The sequence below is a fragment of the Trachurus trachurus genome (genome assembly GCF_905171665.1).
Source record: "Trachurus trachurus genome assembly, chromosome: 9".
Classification (NCBI taxonomy): Eukaryota; Metazoa; Chordata; class Actinopteri; order Carangiformes; family Carangidae; genus Trachurus; species Trachurus trachurus.
The window spans coordinates 8,494,623-8,515,249 of NC_139895.1; the positions used below are offsets into that span (position 1 = coordinate 8,494,623).

At 39.7% G+C, this 20,627-nt stretch overlaps 1 protein-coding gene across 4 annotated transcripts in view; it reads left to right on the top strand.

The window, feature by feature from the left end:
* The window catches only part of smarca2 (SWI/SNF related BAF chromatin remodeling complex subunit ATPase 2), an 85,232-nt gene that overhangs the window by 54,214 nt on the left and 10,391 nt on the right, over window positions 1-20,627 (top strand). For all 4 annotated transcript variants that reach the window (XM_083979908.1, XM_083979909.1, XM_083979910.1 and 1 more), the window contains 5 exons: window positions 1,346-1,423; window positions 4,226-4,444; window positions 7,302-7,549; window positions 15,963-16,068; window positions 16,829-16,930. In XM_083979908.1, coding sequence (XP_083836034.1) covers window positions 1,346-1,423; window positions 4,226-4,444; window positions 7,302-7,549; window positions 15,963-16,068; window positions 16,829-16,930 — 753 coding nt within the window. The remainder of the gene's footprint in view (window positions 1-1,345; window positions 1,424-4,225; window positions 4,445-7,301; window positions 7,550-15,962; window positions 16,069-16,828; window positions 16,931-20,627) is intronic.

Consider the following 20,627-nt stretch of genomic DNA (forward strand, 5'->3'; position numbering starts at 1 on the left):
TTTCGCTAATGCTGCGTTCCAGGCAGGCTTTTGAAATCGTAAATTACAGCTTCAAGTCACAACTTACGACTTTGTAGCGTTCCAGGCAACCCACTCGTGTTTTTCCGACCTGTTTTACCGGTGAAAGTCACTATAACGGCCACTCGTAACTTCCGACCGGTGAACTCGTACCAGATCGAACTGGTACCACTTCACGGTCGGAAAAATACGAGTTTCATTGAACGCACCATAACAGTCCTCGTCGCTACGTCACCACATTCACGGCGTTCCTTGGCTGCACACACAGCCCTGCATGCCGTTCTCTCTCCTCATTGGATAAAAACTGTAGGATACGATAAATGTTTTCTCCTCGGCTCAGAGCAGAGCAGAGGGACTGGGAGACCCGTGATTCAGTCCAAACACTCTATGTAAGTGATTGCTGTCGGAAGATATAACTATTTAAGACTTATATTAACACAAATATATCACTCACTTCTGCTTTAATAATAATAATAATAATAATAATAATAAACTTTCTTTTTTAAATATTTTTTGGGGCTTTTTCGCCTTTAATGGACAGGATAGTTGAGAGAGAGACAGGAAATGGGAGGCAGAGGGTGCTCTAACAATTGAGCTAAACACCGCCCCGATAAACTTTATTTCTATAGCACCTTTCAAAATGAGGGTTACAAGGTGCTTCACAAAATACAAAATACAATATCATTGAGATAATAAAGCAATTAAGACAAAAATGAAGAAAACATCATACAGAAAACAGTGAACAAGCATAATATAAAATAATAGAAATAGATAAATCATTGTACATTGTGTATATTTGTGTAGTCTTATCTGTCATAAACAAGAGATTACGGGTTACGGTCTTCTGAACCCAGTTGGTCAGTGTGTAGCTATTCTAGATCTTTTCTAAAAATGGTAACGACTGAGAAAACGTGTAACGTGTGTCCCCAGCTTTTTTTTTTTTAGAAGATAAAGTTTCTCATGATTTACGTCTTTTCCTTTACATAACAAAATGCAGGAGGCCTTAAATCCCCCCTCCATCTCAATACAATTAAATTATGCATGCTGGTTTTTGATTGAATGACCTCAGGCTCTGTAGATATGATCAGCATGTTAACCATCCTTCTCTCAACATAACGCGCGATTTCAGTCCTTTGATTGGTGCTTGATCAGATCTGTACGTGCTGCTCGACTGATCTGTTTTTGATCTGACGATGAAAAGCTTCTGTTTTTCCTGCAACAGTTGAAAAAAAAATTACGTGGAGAGAGAGAGAGTGTGATATATGTCAAGTTTCATGTCTTTTCATGTTTTTTTTTTTCTTTCTTCCTCCTGACGTAACCTCCTCAGGAAGAAGACGAGGTGCCGGATGATGAAACCCTGAACCAGATGATCGCCCGCAACGAGGACGAGTTCGAGCTCTTCATGGTGAGGAGAAAAAAAAAAATTTAATCCAGATTTGTGTGAGATGGTGTTGGAGGAGCAGTATTTGTGTGGTGGAAACAGGCAGGCAATTAAAAATGAATTATTGAATAACGGCGTATATAAGAGGGTTGAGGAAAAAGATAAATGAAAACATCATCACCTCCAACAACTAGGAGATCAAGTCTCCCCCATTTATCTTTATTTATTTCATTGTCCCTGATAAATAAATGAATAAAACTATTGTGGAGTTGTTTTGGCCTTGGTGGAAGTAGGAGTCTTTCTAGTCAATTATCATTTATTGATGGTAAATGTGTAAATTATGCAGCTGTTAAATTCACCATGATGTGAACATGTTTAGGTTTAGTTTGGTTTGGTTTATTTATTTCATTTATCGACAAAAAGGGAAAAATAAAAACAGTTTCATACAAAAAACAAAATAGTACAAGTCCTGAATGAATTAGTGTTGTGGTCAAGACAACGCAACCCGAGACCAAGACCAGAGCAGACCAAGAGCGAGACCATTTCCAAGACCATCACTGTAATCAGTACCAGTCCTGATAATAATCACGTCTCTTTATATTTACATTATTCTTACTCAGCTAAAAAGAAAAGATAATTTTAAATAAAATCGAAAACATATTTAATTTAGATTGAACAGAAGAACAAGTTTCCTCCCACTGTTCACACTGGTGACACCAAGTTCTTCAGATGGTTTAACACAAGCAGATACTTATTAGCAGATACTACAATTTTAATTATCTTAAAGTTATTGAATTACATTACATAAAGCAAAGTGAGCAGGTGACATTTGTGTTAAAAAAAACAGATGTCACTGCAGCTGTGGTCTTGAGAAAAAATCCTGAGACTGAGACAAGACCAAGACCTTGAAAATGTCCTACGACACTAGAATGAATGAGTCACATATACATCCACTTTTACAGCTAGATGCATACATACCCACATAGATCCATACTGTATACGTGCACACATACATGCATGTGCTACATACATATGTCATTAAAACCTGCTTAACACAGGTCAAGTCTTAAATAGAGGATTATTCAGCCACTGTGGATCAAATCCTGCTCACTCTGCTGATGTCCTGACACAGCAGCACAGAGGGAGAGAGAGAGCAGGATGAGGACGAGCAGAGCGAATCAATGCGCCGCAGAGGAATAAGATTTGATTCTATGAAAATAGAAAAATAAATATGCTGCGCTCTGCTGAGTCGGACGAATCGATGGACGGGAAACACCAGAGAGCAAAAGCACAAAATGATGATCGTAAAAAAAAAGAAAAAGATATAAATGTGCGAGGCGAGGAGAGGAGAGGAGTCGCTGCCAGCTGCTGCTCTGCTCCGTCCAAACCAGGATAATTGCAGGTTGTCCATCGTGTCAGGATTATAATTCTAGTTCACATTCAACATTTGTCCAGGCTGAGCTTCCTGCATACAGAGGGACTGATTCACCATTGATACGGGACTCACAGTCTCCTTGTCAATCACAGTGTTTCCAAGATACCATCTGGGTTTGACGTGTTTCATACAGTTGTTTTGTCTCATGGCTCAAACACTAGTTCACTAACAACATCCAACAGGAGCTCAACGTCAGATGTGTTCATGTATTTATTTATTTATTCTCCATCCTGACATACATCACCTGTATCAGCTGGGTTTCCATCAGCCTATTTCTATGTGTATTATTAACGATTATAAAGCGCATAGGAATACCTGAATGGAAAAAAAACAGAAAGTTCGCAAAAAGTCCCGCAAGTATTGCAAAATAGTTTTCACGATAGGAGGAGGTTGAAAAATCAGCGTATCGACAAAGGATCAAAGCAAAAATAAAAGTGCAATGGAAACTGGTTTAGCGAATAAATGAGATTTAGAAAGTGGCCTTTATGTCACTCGTAACTCGTCCAAATGCCCACAGATAGTAGTGGATTTTTTTGTTGTATTTTCCACGTCTCGTCTCTCTCTCATTTTCGTTAACCTTTGTTTAGTCGTGCCTTTTAATGACGTCATCACGCTGCTCTGTCTTCTTCTGCTATGGTACAGTCAAATGATGCCTAACTAGAAAATTTGCACCTCCTACTGCTTATTTCAGCGAACTTTACTCCTATATTTATCTTGTCTTATATGATACGTTGTATGGTACCACAGCGGGGCAGCAACGTAAATTTCGTTGAATTCTTTCAATGACAATTAAGGCAATCTATCTATCTAATATTTGCATAGGCTACCAGTAGTGGATGAAAACACACATGAATAAACTCACATTTTCTCTCTCCAAATTTCAAAAAATGTGGTAAAATCTTGTGCTACATTTTGATGTAAAACTCAGCTATTGGTGGTTTCTCTTGGTGTGTATCTAGAGGGAAAGGCCAAAACGATGTAGATGACACCAAGAGCTTTAACATCAGTCTGGTGTTGAGTTTATATTTGTGTGTTACGAGGCTGTCGACTGATTTTTCATTGGGAGTAAAATGCTTCTTATAACTGAGATCACCTGTTCAGGTTCAAGTCACTTCATTGTACCTGTAGGTAAAAAGTGTAAAGCGTTCACTCAAGACAGCAAAAATAAAACATTTAAAACAATTAAGACAAGTAAAACTATTTAGACAATTAAAATTAGAAATTAAAAATCCCCCCTGTGCTAATCGAAATGCTAAAATACCCCAAAAATTCAGGTGACAGGATATTGATTAAGATAACGGCACAATGTCCTGATAATGTTCAATCAGAAGCTGATGTGTAAATCAGAAGCTGCACCTCAGGTATCTAAACTGTCTGCTTCCTGTGTGCAGCGCATGGACATGGACCGACGGCGGGAGGACGCCAGGAACCCGAAGCGGAAGCCGCGTCTCATGGAGGAGGACGAGCTGCCGTCCTGGATCATCAAGGACGACGCCGAGGTGGAGCGGCTCACGTACCAGGAGGAGGAGGAGAAGCTGTTCGGCCGAGGATCGCGCTGCCGTCGCGACGTGGACTACAGCGACACGCTGACCGAGAAGCAGTGGCTGCGGGTAAAAGTCTGAATGTTACCGGTTTAGTTTAGTTTAGTTTAGTTTAGTTTAGTTTAGCGAGTTTATTTCGCTCTTGTAGAATCAAGTACACACATCAATAAACTACATTATATAGACATGTGCTTTAAACATAGATAAACAACAAACATAAATTAATTTCTTTTTTTCCCTTTAAGTATAAATACAAAACAAAACAAATGTACTTGCCGTAAACGTATAATATGTAGGAATTGCCCCCATCTAGCGGTGCGGTTGCATATCTGAACGTATTCTTGGTGTTGCATTCACGTGAAATGGGGCAGACGTCAGACAGACAACAGACGCTGCATGTAACAGGATAAACAAGCGTCTATGTAAACAAGTGGTCCGCCAGCACGAAGCAAAACAATACAGGTGTGACAATATGTTGTCATGGTGATGTCGTATTGTTTCCCTGACCCACGTTTTACCACCTTTCTCTCGTCGAGTAAAATGACATCCGGTTGGTTTGCCGACGGCCGTCTGCCTGACTGCACCTGAATGCAACACCAGTGCCTCCGTCCTTCCTCACACTACACAGTGGTGACAGTTTTAACAGGCGCTTCCTGGAAAACTTTCTCTCCGAGCCGACAGCTCCGGTGAGTTTCTGTGGTCTGACGTCTGCCCGATTTCACGTGAATGCAACATCAAGAATACGTTCCGAATATGCAACCGCACCGCTAGATGGGGGGAATTCCTACATATTATACCTTTAACATTAAATAACTTCTATTATCTAAAATGGGCTGCAGTAAACTCCTGGAAAATTTGAATGAATTAAATAAAAAACAACTAGAAAAAGGTGAAAAGCCTCTTGCAGGGGGGTCAAACGCATGGCGGGGGCCAAAACTGGCCTGCAGGAAGCATGAAACTTACATAGGAGACAGAGGAGTCATTATATATACAGTACATGTTTTCCTCACAAAATCTGAGGTTTTATCAAATGACAGTTCATCGACTGTAAACATCTTGATAATGTTCTTGTGCTTCTTTGCACTAAAACAAAGGGAGAAAGTTTGCAGTTCTCGTTATTTATAGATGCTGGTTATGTTATTATTTTACCAGTCCGACCCACTCGAGATCAACCATTGTGGCCTCTGATCTAAAATGAGTCTGACACCTCTGCTCTAATGAATAACGACACAGTGTTTCCAGTCGTACGTACAGTGTTTGTGTGGAGCAAACCTGTAGAAATGAGATAAAACCACAAACTGAATAAATGTAATTTTCTTCTTCTTATCAGCCGACGCAGACGATGATGAGACTGAGCTCAGACGGTCGGGGTCTAATTATAACGATGCTGCTGAAGAAGAATATTATCACATCTTAGGAGTTCAATAATGTGACAACCTCTTAAGATCAGTGTAAACAATTGGACTATTTATGGTGTCATCATTTTTATGCACTCCAGAAACAACAAGAGTCTGAACTATTATTGGAGGCCATCTGTTATTTCTGTGTTTCGTGTGTGTGTGTGTGTGTGTGTGTGTGTGTGTGTGTGGATGCTGATGGCCCCTAGTCGCCCTCACCAAACACCCAGTGACACATTTCCCCGGAGAGACGACTCACATCCATTTTATCGACCGAGTCTCAGGTGTTTCAGGAGGAAAAACAAGAATAGAACAAAGAAAGTTTGAGGCAGAGGAAACGGAGGAGCTGCTGCAGTTCAGACCGACTCTGATTGGAAAAAAAACCCCAAAAAACAACAACTTTATGACAGTGTTTGTACAGTCAGTGCACAGGCCTGAGCGATGGTTTTATAAATGAAATGTCAACAGGCAGAGAAGAGATAACCTCCAACATGTCTTCTTCTTGCAAAAAAACACAGCTCCAACACACAGAGCAGGAAACTGATGATCTGTACAGTTAATTGTTTTCTCTTTGGGCTTCTACATGTACAGTCTAATTAAAAAAAAGTCAGTTTTCATTATTGAAAAACCAACACAACACTGTGCAGATATGAAAGGAGAGTAAAATATTACATGTACAACAACAGCAACAACAGCCAGAGGGAAACAAAGACACAGAACAACAGATAACATGCAATTACATAGAAATTAAAATAAGTAGTTGGTTTGGTTTTAGCCGCAAAGTTTAATGTGAATTTTATATGAAAAAAACAAAAAAACAGCCTTATTGAGCAAAACCCAAATTAGCAGCTTTAATGTTCACGTATAATTTTTAGAGGTTTTTGCCAATGCAAATGAACTTAAATGGTTCTTATTCATAATCCCCATAAACGTCTTGCTTATGGTCTTTTGTGAGGATTTGCACACATGCAGAATAAAAACCTAGAAACAACATAATGTGGACTAAAAAACAATAAAGACCTAGAGATGTAAGAGCAAATCCAAACTCTACAGTCAGTGATACTTTCTGGTGTCGTTTCTCTGCAAATATGACACAAGGTGTTTGCTTACTTACTATTTGGATTAAAATGTGGCAGGAAATGGTACATACAGTAGTGTAATGGAGGAATGAAATAATAAATGTATGTCTTTGTGCTATGATTTTAATTAGAACATATAGTTAAAATTATAGGGGTAGGATTAGATAAGTTTATACTTCTTCCTACTCCTTTTCGCTCATGTAAACTGCGTTGCTTATGAGATGTTACTTTTTTTGTGTATACATTTTTGCTGTTCACTTATTTCCTTATTATATTATTATTTTATGTTATTTATTTTATTTTTTTACATTGTCGTTTACATGATCAAAATAAAGATATCAATCAATCAATCAATATCAATGACGACACTTGTGAAAACTGTCGTGTAATGACACTGATTCTACGATTGTGAAGTAGTGGGATTGACCGTCTCTGCTTTTCCCTCCGCAGGCCATCGAGGACGGGAACCTGGAGGAGATGGAGGAGGAGATCCGGCTGAAGAAGCGCAAACGCAAGAGGCGTCAGGACAAGGACTCGTCGAGCCGGGACGACTGCGGCGGCGGCGGCAGCAGCAGCAGCAGCAGCAAGGCCAAGAAGCGGCGCGGACGTCCGCCGGCGGAGAAACTGTCCCCCAACCCGCCCAAACTCACCAAGCAGATGAACACCATCACCGACACGGTGATCAACTACAGAGACGGGTAAGAAGGAAGGAGAGTTGAGATGCTGCTGCTGCGTCGCTCTGATTCGCTCAGTTCTTCTGTTGGTCATGAATGAAGCTGCTGCTCAGTTTCAGCACAAGGAAGACGAGATCTTCAGTTTTAATCCATTTTACAGAGTCTGGTGGTTTTTATACCTGGGTGAAACCGGACGGTGAGGCAGAACTCCTGCTATAATATACTATATTATCATTTTAATGACCTGCCAAGGTCCAATGTGGAGCAAACAGCAGCAAAATGAGGTTCGGACTTGGAATCATCAGGACAGTGTATGAAAAAGAGCACAGTATTCATAATGATAGAAATGAGAGAACAGCATGTATAGCAGGAAATATTATGATTATTATTGATAATAATAACAACAACATTTTATTTTCTTAATTACTTTGAATATACAGTATATGCAGTATTCATAATGATTATCTCATTCCCAAGTCAACAGAAACCACACCAAAGCAACTGAAACAGTTACAAATAGGTATTTTCTGAAATTATACAATATTTTATATCATGTATCATAATGTTATTATAATATACAGTAAAATATCATATCAGGAATTCAATATCATAAAATATCACACCAAGGCAACTGACATTTCTAATGATAATAATGAAAATACTGATGATGTTGATATTGTTTAAAAAAGAACTACAGTATAACAATACTACTTAAAGAAAAATACATATATTTATTTTTTATTTTATTAGAAATTTTATTTATTTAACAGGGACGACACATACAACATTGCCACAGAAAATGTGAAAATGTGTTGCATATAAGACGTCTAACTTCAGCTAATTTGCAATATTTTTTAACTATTTCACTTAAACATGCAGAATTTCAATGTTTTCTTCTCCCTTTAACATTTCTACTGCTTTTTACCTTTAAAAGGCATTCATCTCATGCTACAAGTTATGTGTTTCAGCTTGAGCATTAGCCTTTTTCAACATTGCTTTAGCAGTTTCATCAGCTAATTTAGCATTGATTCAACAATTTCTTCAGCTCATTCAGCATTGCTTCAGCAATAGCGTTCAGCTGCCTTCAGCATTCACATGCATTTCCTGCTGGAAATGCTATCTTTTTCTAGTTTTATTTATTTTTCATTTTAATAGGAATTTTATTTATTTATTTATCAGGGACGATACGTACAACATTGCCACAGAAAATGGGAAAATGTGATGCATATAAGACGTCTAGCTTCAGCTAATTTGCAGTCTTTGCGGTGATACAGACGTCGATGAGAGGAGAGTAAATATTAAAAATACCTCTAATGATTTCTAGGTCAGTGGAGTTCAGCTGCAGGACATTGTGACATTAATAACAGTGGGATTTTGCAGGTACCTGTTGCATCAGACAGAATTAGATTTCATCATGTTTACCTACTAAAACCAAGTTTATCCCATCAGACGCCATCTGGTGTGAGAGAGAGAACAGCTCTGTGATTGTGCTCAGCTCTTCACACGTCGCCTCAGTATTTGACACCGACGACACCTCCACCAAAAAATACTTCTGTTTTTCTTTTTTAAAATGTTTCTGCCGGATGCTTCTCGCTCTCTGTGCCCACACAAGCTGCTCGTCACGTCAGCCGAGTCTGATTCATTTCAGTATGAAGACGTTCAGCTGCACAATGTTACGTTTTACTGTTGTGCTTTGTTTTAAAAAGAGCAGAATCTCCCACCTGAGGAAGTTGTGAACCTGCATTTAACTCTGATCTGTTATCAACATCAAATGTCTTCAAAATAAATCTTACTGTTTAAAAAAAACAAGATTCGGTTTTAACAGGGAGCCGCTCCTCCGAACTCCAACTGAGAAGAAAAACTGAAATCCATTAAATCAATTTTCCTTTCACAAAGCTCATGTTTTCATCCTGAGCAGCACAATTACAAACGTGTACATGATTATTTGTCACTAGTCTATTGTTTATTCTAGTGATAAAAGACCATCGACTTTGATCATTTAAGTTGTTTAGCTCAGTGGTTCTGAAACTTTTTTACATCAAGACCCACAAACAAACACCAGAAATACACATATATTTGTTCTATGACTGAAAAACATTACTTTCTTAGTCATTGTACATTTAAATTAGGGTCAATAAGGTGAATTTTTGGAGAAAATTCTGGGAAAAAAATTAATTTCTGGAAAAAAAAGTGGTCAAGGATCCCTGGGGGTAGCGTGCCGTGCCCTCTCTCTTCTCATATAAAATGAAAACAAGTGTAGACCGTCACATGGTTTCCCGTTACGTTTTTTAATTCAATTATTACATTCTTTGTAACAACTCACCATAATATAATAATGATAACAATATATAGGCTAATCCGTCATCTGGGGGTGATGGTCCACTCCACTCTGTCATCTCGTTTTGCTGCCTAAATCTCTGCTTCACAAACATATTATGTTTGTAATGGAGGCAGGTTTTTTAGTGCTTTTGTGGCGATCTCAGGATAAGTAAAAAAAGTTTTCTGCAAAGAAAATGAAATGATGGAGAGCCGGTGAGCTTGGAGCATGTGAATCACCTGTAGCAAAAAAAACCATAATTTCAACTGGACTCTTGGTTTTTCTTTTAGAAAATCTTTCTTTTTGTTGGCAGTCGTCAGGTCTTTTGTCGTCTCTTTATTGAGTCTTTCCCAGCGACATGTGTTTGCAAAATTTGTGGCAAAAGTGGCCGGTTCGTTGGGAATCCCTGTTCTATAAAATATGAATGAATACAGTTATCAAAAAAGAGGAAATTATCCGTAGAGACCAGATGTGTTTTTGTACCAGGGCGTAAACATGTTGGTTTCTGGCATTTTAACATGGGAGTCTATGGGGACTGACTCAGTGTCGGAGCAGCAGCTCTAGTGGTCGTCAGAGGAACTGCAGGTTTTTCTGGTTCTTCATTTTTCCAGCCTTGATGCTCAGTCTCAGCTCTGAGGTTGAAGGTGTTTTGTGAGTGTGCGTTTCTCTCTCTCTCTCTCTCTGTGTGTGTGTTTGCTTCTCTGTCGATGTGCTGCTCAGAAGAAGTCCGATAAATCTCTTCCTGGTCTTTAATGGCTCGTTTTATTCAAGGAAAATCGATTTCGTGCAGCAGATACCAGCACGGCCGCTGCTGCCAGAGAGGACATGAAGCTGTCTGTTAACTGTCAGCTCATGGAGACGGTGAATTTAACTTGAATAGTTTTCTTTAATGCAGAGGTGGCTGAAGAGTAAAATCATTTATGTACAGGTTTACTACTGAGATACTCCCACAGTAAGAAAGGAGTATCTATATCTAACTTCTAACTTTATCTGTTTTGGCTCATATATAAAACTGTCTGTCTGACAATATAATACAATACAGTATATGGTGGAATATTGTGTAGAAAATATTAATTTCATCAGGCATAAAAACACGATTGAAAACACAAATAAACAAATAATATAAAATAAATAAAAAGTAAAAAACACAGCAGTTCATTGTAAGCACTTGACTTAGTTGAGTTGAGGAGGCAGTTGGCCTTAATTAATACATTTCCACACATTTAAAAATAAATTCGACCTCACGTTGTGTCGATCATGTTTATACACCGACTCCCAAACTTTTGTCCGTCATTAAAGTTATAATGTTAAAGTCAGAAAGTTTTTCGCTTCGCTTCTGCCTCGAAAACAACTCTCATAGTGTGGTGAATGTGCAGGTCACAACTTGTCCACCAGAGGAGTTGTTGGGTTGTGTATTTGATGAGTTTGATGAGGGACAAGGGGACCTGAACCGTTCACCTCCATTGTGTTCACTGAGCAGCTCACGTCTCTGCCCCGCTGATCTCAAAACAACATGCACCGATCATTAAAGGTGATGAACCTACTGCTACGACTATAGGGATTATGGTGAGAGGAGGCTTTGCCAAAATGTTGAACTATCCCTTTAAGGCTGAACTATGTGCATAAAATATTATATTGTGATATTATTCACCATTTCAGTGGAAATTCAAATTTTTGAATTTAATTTTCACTGGGAAAAAAACAAAACCACCCAAAAAACCCAGTGATGATGTGGTTTTGTGCCGGGATCCGAACCAGAGCAGCGGATTATCCAACGTCTGGAGCGAGTGATTAATCGGCCGGGGGAGTCTCTGCTGCACGCACCACAATGCTTCATTTATAATACTCTGTTGTGACACATATTTCCCTTTATCAAAACCTTTGCAGCTCCTGTGATTTGGATATTACGCTTGGCCGCGCTGCGATTCCGATAATATTTTGATTAATTGTTTGAGCCCTGCAGAATGGAGAGAGAAAGAGAGAGAGAGAGGCCAGGTCTGGATCATCCAGTGGAAATTCCTGCAGCAGGAATAAAACACACACACACACTGTATTCTTTCAGTCCAACGGTCCAGTCCAGTGTGTGTGTGTGGTCTGTTGCGTTGTGTTGTGTTGTGTTGTGTCTGCCCTCTCCTGTGTTGTCTGTTACTGAGGAACATGTTGCATTCGTGTTCCCTTTTTCTACTCGGATATTCTGCTTCTGCTGGCGGAGAGCGGAGCCAGGAAACTGAGATTCTTTCCTCCTCCGCTCGATGCTGCTCCGTCTTCCCGGAGCGTCTCAGTCATTCACTCGGCTCTGGAGCTGCTGCTCTCGCTCAACCGGAGTACGAGACTTCAGAGGTTTTTCCGCTTCAAGATGTTTACAGAGGTTGCACCACATAAAACACATAAACTTTCAAATCGTTTCAACTGCACCGAGCAAAAAAAAAAAACAAGTCCAAGTTAAAATTTGATCTGGAGCTTCCTGGAATTTAATAAAGTCTTATCTCTTCAGTGGAGGTTGAGGCCACACACACACACACACACACACACCTTGGTTTTGATACAAGCAGTTGTTTTATTGTGTTGCTATCACTGATATCACAAACTCTTAGTTCAAAACCTTCGTCATCACATTTCCACACAAGTCTACGCCTGCCCTCACGCTGGACCAGGCATCGGCCGGTTTGACATTCTGACCATATGATAACCTCGAGCCAAAATCCCCTTCTGTCTACATTTCCTGTCTACTGTATGTCTACTGTCCTGTCAATTAAAGGCAAAAAGGCCAAAAAATACTTTAAAAAAAGAAGGGGAAAAAAAAGGCATCGATTGGCATATTTGGACTGGCATGACTCACATCTGACATCTCGTCGATAATGTTTGGAGTTTGAATACATCGGGGAAGCTTTCCGTGTCTTCTTCTCTGTTGTTGGTGTGTGCAGCGCCACACGTGATAGTCGACGCTGCAGTTGCACACGACCTGGACTTGCTCTCTTTGACTTAAAGGGACAACGAGGAGTTTTGGAAAAGCGAAGCGTTTTCACACTACATTTATGAGCCTCCGCGCGCACCGTAAAATTCTTTTGACCGGCGCAAGAAGGACTCATGTTTTCATTCATCAAGAATTAAAGTCAGAGGTTCAAAGAGGTTCACATACCGTCGTAGTTCCGACCATAAACGGCGATTCGGTGGCGTTATTCTCATGACTCGTTGCGAAACCGAAAGTAAAAAACGCTGGTCGGCTCGACCAGCATCTCCGCCACCACTAATAATAACAAAATAACGATAGAGACAGAACGATGTATTTATCGAAAATGGGCCCATTAACAAGTGTGGGTAGCGGAGATTCAACCACATTAACGTGAGACTTTTTTATAACCGAATAGAAACTCCTCGTTGTCCCTTTAACCCTCCTGCTGTCCTCCTAGGTTAAGGAAGGAAGGACGAAAGGAAAGAAGGAAGGATAAAGGGATAGAAGGAAGGAAGGAAGGAAGGAAGGAAGGAAGGAAGGAAGGAAGGAAGGAAGGAAGGAAGGAAGGAAGGAAGGAAGGACAAAGGGAACGATGGGAGGAAAGAAGGAAGGGAAAAAGGAAGGAAAGATAGATGGAGGGAGGGAACAGATTGGGTCAAAAAAGAAGGAAGAAGTAAGGACGAAGGGAAGGAAGGGAGGGAGGCAAAAAGGATTGTGGAAAGAAGGAAGGGAAAAGGGAAGGAAAGAAAGATGGAGAGAGGGAACAGACCAGGCCAACTGGGTCAAAATAGGAAGGACGAAGGGAAGGAAGGAAGGAAGCAAGGGAAAAAGGATTGTGGAAAGAGGGAAGGGAGAAAGGAAGGATGGAGGAAGTGAACAACCGGCCGATGCCTATTGCCTACGCTGGACTGAAAGGCGTCACACACACTGGACACATCACACACGTGACAACTGGGTTTGAACAAACCGTCGTCCTTTTTGTGGTTTGAGCAGAGTTTCCACAGTGGATCATGAAGTCGCAGCGACTGTGGTGATGGAGCGATAACAGCATCTGGAAATAATGCTCAGATTTTATTTTTCCTGAAGATAAATCCATCAGTTCTTTCATCATTATGAAACAGGTTTAATCTGCCAATTAAAAAAAAATCTGATAAAAATCCACTTGCAGTTCAAACCCTGCAGCTAAACTGTTGTTTCTATTGATTATAACAGATTGTTAAAAAAAAAACACAGTGTGAAGAGAACAGGTGAGTTATTGTAATGACTCCTTAATAATGAACATTGTTCTTTAGTTACTGAGTCTTTCCCTGGGATTTGTAGGATGTAGAGAATCGCCGGCCTCTTGATCCTTACAGGATTAAAACTGATCCGTAAAACGACTCCTCATTAGTTCTTAAAGCTCTTTGACTTCTCGCTGTTTAAAGTCGCTGTGCAGCGTCGGAGAGTTTCCCAGTGTCGGTGCCCCTCAGTGGTCACGAGTCACGACCTGTGGACATTCATTTTATTTATTGCATATTGAATCGTTTCTAATTGCTTGACATGGCATTTAGACTCGAGGAAGACGCTGAACCACATGTACTCTCAACGATAAGGTCATTGATCTGCACTGCAACGTGTGTGTGTGTGTGTGTGTGTGTGCGGAGTGTGTATTACAGTTTTCTTTGACACTTTTTAAATATCTCTGTCTGATTCATTGTTATTTTCTGCAGAAACAGCTCAGTGATGTGAAACATTAAAACCATTTAAAGCAGAAGTAAGTGGTCCGGTCGTTTTCGCTAATGCTGCGTTCCAGGCAGGCTTTTGAAATCGTAAATTACAGCTTCAAGTCACAATTTACGACTTTGTAGCGTTCCAGGCAACCCACTAGTGTTTTTCCGACCTGTTTTACCGGTGAAAGTCACTATAACGGCCACTCGTAACTTCCGACCGGTGAACTCGTACCAGATCGAACTGGTACCACTTCACGGTCGGAAAAATACGAGTTTCATTGAACGCACCATAACAGTCCTCGTCCCTACGTCGCCACATTCACGGTGTTCCTTGGCTGCACACACAGCCCTGCATGCCGTTCTCTCTCCTCATTGGATAAAAACTGTAGGATACGATAAATGTTTTCTCTTCGGCTCAGAGCAGAGCAGAGTGACTGACAGACCCGTGTTTCAGTCCAAACACTCTATGTAAGTGATTGCTGTCGGAAGATATAACTATTTAAGACTTATATTAACACAAATATATCACTCACTTCTGCTTTAAGTGTTATTTGACCTTAAACTTTCTGAAGTTCATTGAATTTACTGAAAGGTTTTTTTGTTGTAGAGTCAAGGGGATGCAGTCTATATTTCAATTCAAGAGCTTAAATCATTCATATTTCGGGAAAGGTTTGGAAAAACTGGATACAAACATTTGTCTCGATATTGTAAAGGTAGTTCCAGTTCGTCCAGATGTTGAATCTGACAGGGATACACCGATGCATCAGCTGAACATCGGTATCGGCAGATATTCGCCTCATTGACTGACATGGGCCGTCAGAAAATACCTGACATGCCTGTTTTTTTTCTCTCTTTGTGGGGGGATGTGTGAGATGCAAGGGTCCGCGTGCACATTCAATTTGTTCAAGTTCAGTGATGAAAAATGTCCTTTTTTTGTGAGAAATTTAGATTTCTTGGTTTTCTTTACACAAAAGGAAGGAATAAACAACAGAGAAACAACATTGGTACCGGCATCGGCCATCGACCAAATTGTTAGTTCATATTTATATTTGAATGTTTTTATTGGATTTGACATATTTCACACACACACAGCGTTACACACAGTATATAAAACATTTAAGAACCGCAATGCTTTGCACACACATATCCATAAACATTATAATAATGAAAATAAATAAAATTAAATTGACTTAAAAATATTAGTATAAAATAAACAGACATACGGTCAAAGAAAAGCAAAAAAGTAAAATAACAGGGCCATTGTAATTATTTACTCGACAGGGAGCTTCTCAAAATATAGTAGGAATGGTTGCCAAAGCTTTTTGAACTTTCTTTCCGAGCCTCAAATTGTTATTTTAAACATCGGTATCGGTATCGGCCCAGAATTTCCCAGAAATCGGTGCATCTCTAGAATCTGATGATGATGATGCTGAATTATATTTGTGTTTTATTCTGCAGCTCTGGGAGACAGCTGAGCGAGGTGTTTGTCCAGCTGCCGTCCAGGAAGGAGCTCCCAGAGTATTACGAGCTGATCAGAAAACCTGTGGACTTCAAAAAGATCAAGGTATGAGGGATAATCCATCAATCCAGACTCTGACACCGTGTTTATAACTAATTAAAGGGATAGTTCACCCAGAATTGAAATTTCACTCAATCTACTCACCCTCATGTCGACTAAGGGCTGGGAGAAGTTTCAGAGTCCTCCGTGGCTTCTCTGAGTTACAGGGGGTCTCGGCGTCGCAGTGCATGTCCATATAACGGTTGCAAATGGATACCAACTGTCTTCGTAACAAAAAGACACACCAAAAAACATCCAAATACCTCCATGCTGCTCGTATGTAATGTCCGTCTTTTGTAGCGGAAGCTTCTCGAAGCTCCTCTTCCCGGTTCGTCCAAATTTGACGAACCGGGAAGAGGAGCTTCGAGAAGCTTCTGCTACAAAACAAGCTTGAAATATAGACTTATTTAATATTTTTCGGGACAATTTTGCATTTTGGGGCGTCAATACAAGACGGACATTACATACGAGCAGCATGGAGGTATTTGGATGTTTTTTGGTGTGTCTTTTTGTTACGAAGAAAAGTGGTATCCATTTGCAACCGTTATATGGACATGCAGTGCTACGCCGAGACCCCCTGTAACTCAGAGAAGCCACGGAGGACTCTGAAACTTCTCCCAGCCCTTAGTCCACATGAGGGTAAGTAGATAATGAGTGAAATTTGAATTTTGGGTGAACTATCCCTTTAAATAATCAATTAGGTGAGTTAAATATATAAGGAGAGCTGAGGAATCAAACCGTGTGTCGTTTTTCTTCCTGCCCACAGGAGCGTGTGAGGAGTCATAAATACCGGAGCGTGGGCGACCTGGAGAAGGACGTGATGCTGCTCTGTCACAACGCCCAGACCTTCAACCTGGAGGGATCGCAGGTCAGAAACCCCCAAGAACAGTGGGGATTTTAACTTTTATCTGATTGAATCCTTCATTTTTCATGTGTGTGATGGAGAAGCAGACGCCCGCAGGTTTCCAATCCCCCCCAACCTCCAGAAACAGTTCAGCTCTGTGTCAATAATTAAGGAGCACTAAAGAAACCCAGATGTTTCTGCAGCTGTAAAAAGGTAAAGGTAAAGGTTTACTTTCCACTGTCACGTGAAGGGAAACTTGTCTAGGATGCCAGGCCGCTGCATTGCACACATCCATCACAATTAAAATACATCACAATACATAAAACATATCAGTAAGAATCTCAATATACCAACTCGTGATCCAAATGGAGTTACAATGAAAATCGAATCAGAATATACACTGCAAAAACTGAATATTTGTCTTATTTCTAGTCAAAAAGTCATTTCTAGTCAAAACAAATCTCATTATACTTATAATAAGACTCATCACATTTAAAAAGTAGCTTGTTTTAAGACACTTTTTACTTATTTCAAGCATATTTTCACTTGGAATAAGTAGAAAAATCTGATAGTGGAGCAAGTTTTTCTTTCTTATTACAAGCGCAAAACTCTTGCTTTCACTGGCAGATTTTTCTACTTATTTCAAGTGAAAATTAGTTTGAAACAAATGAAAATGATCTAAAAACAAGTTCATTTTTAGGTGAAAAGAGTTTAGTTTTGACTAGAAATGAGACATTTTGACAAGCAATAAGACAAATATTCTTGGAAAGATTTTGAGTTTTTGCAGCGTACAACAATATAAGTCGATAATCAAAGTGCTGCTCAAGGTGTAAGAAAGGGAAAAATGAAGTGCTGTTTATTTCCATTCAGTAACTTAATGGAGACGAGAATTAATGAGTTTTTGTACCGATTCAGTTTACAACTAGGTATTCTAGCTGAGTACAGATGTTTCATACAGACACTGAAGAGTAGCCTGGTTCTCCATTTGTCCTCAGGAAATGTTACCACCTCATCAGTTCATCCCCTCAGACATTAGTGTTAAACTGTGTCATAATTAGTTTATAGATTTGTCAGACAGGGTTTAGTGGGGTCACGCTGACCTTTGATCTTTTGACCATTAATTTTAATAAGATTCTCTTTCACACGCACCCCCCCCTGGGGTAAATGTCTCATTAACAAGAACATGAGGTCACAGTGACCTTGACCTCTGACCTCTGAGCTCCAGAAGTGGATCAGTTCATCACTGCCTTCCCTCAGGGACTCGCCACGAAGGAAACGCTGGTCGGCTCGACCAGCGTTTCCGCCACCACTAATAATGACAAAATAACGATAGAGACAGAACGATATATTTATCGAAAATGGGCCCATTAACAAGTGTGGGTAGCGTAGATAGATTCATCCACATTAACGTGAGACTTTTTTATAACCGAATAGAAACTCCTCGTTGTCCCTTTAAGTAATAATAAAAGTTGAATAATGTAATTAGTTGTCATTATGTATGCATTACTCAGCATTGATTAACACATGAGTTTATATATTAATGCTTAATAATGTACTAACTAACGTTAATTAAAGGGATAGTTCACCCAAAATTCAAATTTCACTCATTATCTACTAACCCTTATGTCGACTAAGAGCTGGGAGAAGTTTCAGAGTCCTCCGTGCCTTCTCTGAGTTACAGCGGGGCTCTGTGCAGCACTGCATGTTCATATGACGGTTGCGAACGGAGCTTAAAGCAGAAGTAAGCGATCCGGTCGTTTTGGCTAATGCTGCGTTCCAGGCAGGCTTTTGAAACCGTAAATTACAGCTTCAAGTCACGACTTACGACTTTGTAGCGTTCCAGGCAACCCACAACTCGTGTTTTTCCGACCTGTTTTACCTGTGAAAGTCACTATAACGGCCACTCATAACTTCCGACCTGTGAACTCGTACCAGATCGAACTGGTACGACTTCACAGGTCGGAAAAACACGAGTTACGGGCTGCCCTGAACGCACCATAACTTCTTGTCAGCCGATGGAGTTAACAGCCCCCGCCCTCGTCATGGATCTATTGGCCCTCGTCCCTACGTCACCACATTGACGCGCATCCCTTGGCTGCACACACAGCCCTTCATGCCGTTCTCTCTCCTCATTGGATAAAACTTGTAGGATACGAGAAAAGTTTTCTCCTCGGCTCAGAGCAGAGCAGAGTGACTGACAGACCCGTGTTTCGGTCCAAACACTCTATGTAAGTGATTGCTGTCGGAAGATATAACTATTTAAGACTTATATTAACACAAAAATATCGCTTACTTCTGCTTTAAGTAATAATAAAAGTTGAATAATGTAATTAGTTATCATTATGTATGCATTACTCAGAATTAATTAACATATTAGTTTATATATTAATGCTTAATAATTTACTAACTAACATTAATTAAGGGACCCTTATTGTAAAGTGTTACCAACTACAGTTTCTCTCTGCATCGAGTGGTTCTTCTTCTCCTCCACGTCGTGACTTAAATCCGTTTAACACAACTACTCGTATGAATCCAACACAGCAGCTCACTGTCTGATCAATACCTGATCAATATCTAATCACTGTCTGATCACTGTCCTGACAGCCGAGCTTCACCAGACATCGTCCTTCATTTCCTTGTCTTTGTAAAGTTTGGGTCCCTTTGTCAAACGAGACAAGGTGGTGAGAGACACGGGTTGTTCACATTGTTGTCATGGTGTTGTGTGACATACTTCCTTTTCACGCTACATGATTGGTTGATGCGTTTTTATACGCCAGGTGAAAGCTGAAAATTTAGGTCGCATTTTCGCTGGGGTTTGAAAAAGAATATTGACACATCAAACAAAAACACATCCTTTATAGTCTAAAGGGTTTTTAAATATCTATGTGAGGGTGAAGTGGAGGAAAGAGCAGATTTTTATATTGTTTTCTAAAGCAGTCAGAGGTTCAAAGACTCTCTCAGTGGGTGGAAGCTGCAACAAAGACCTCATATGACGGCATGTTGTAGTAGTAAAAAAAAAAAAAAAGAAAGAGCTGAAAGTTTAAAATTCATGAGAAAATCTTCACACAAAGTAACAAATTTGCAAGAAAAAAAATTACAAAGGTGGAAAAAGAGGACAAGTTACGTTTATTTTCTGTGAAGGTAGAAAACAAAACTACACTTTGCAAGGTTTTTACACAGGGTATCCGCGGGGTCTTGAAAAGTATTAAAAGGTGATAAATCAATTTTGGGAAAATTAAGACCCTGAAAAAGTATTAAAAAGTCTTTTCACAACTTTACAAAGTCTTACATTTTCAAGGTATTTTTTCTGAATTAGCTGTCCAAGAGTTTGAGTCCTAAAAAACATTGTAAAAGTGTGTGAATTTATTCATTTTATTAAAGAACAAAGATGAACTGGTACATAAAAAAGAAAAGAAGATTGTTGTTTTTGTTTTTTGAGTGGAGCAATGTTTTTTTGTTTTGTTTTTTGATAAACTTTGCCATTTATTTTCCTAGCCTATTTTGAATTATGTTATGTATCATAGTGGTCTATAGTCTTTATCACAAGCTAAAACTGTTAAGTTAAAAGTGTCACTGATGTAAATGGTTACAGCTTGAAGTGGCAGTGAGGTATTGAAAAATATTGAGAAGGTCTTGAAAAAGTCTTAAAAAGGTATTAAAATTAACTTCAAGATTCCCGTATATACCCTGTAATACAGCTGTGGCTTGTTTTTCACTCTCA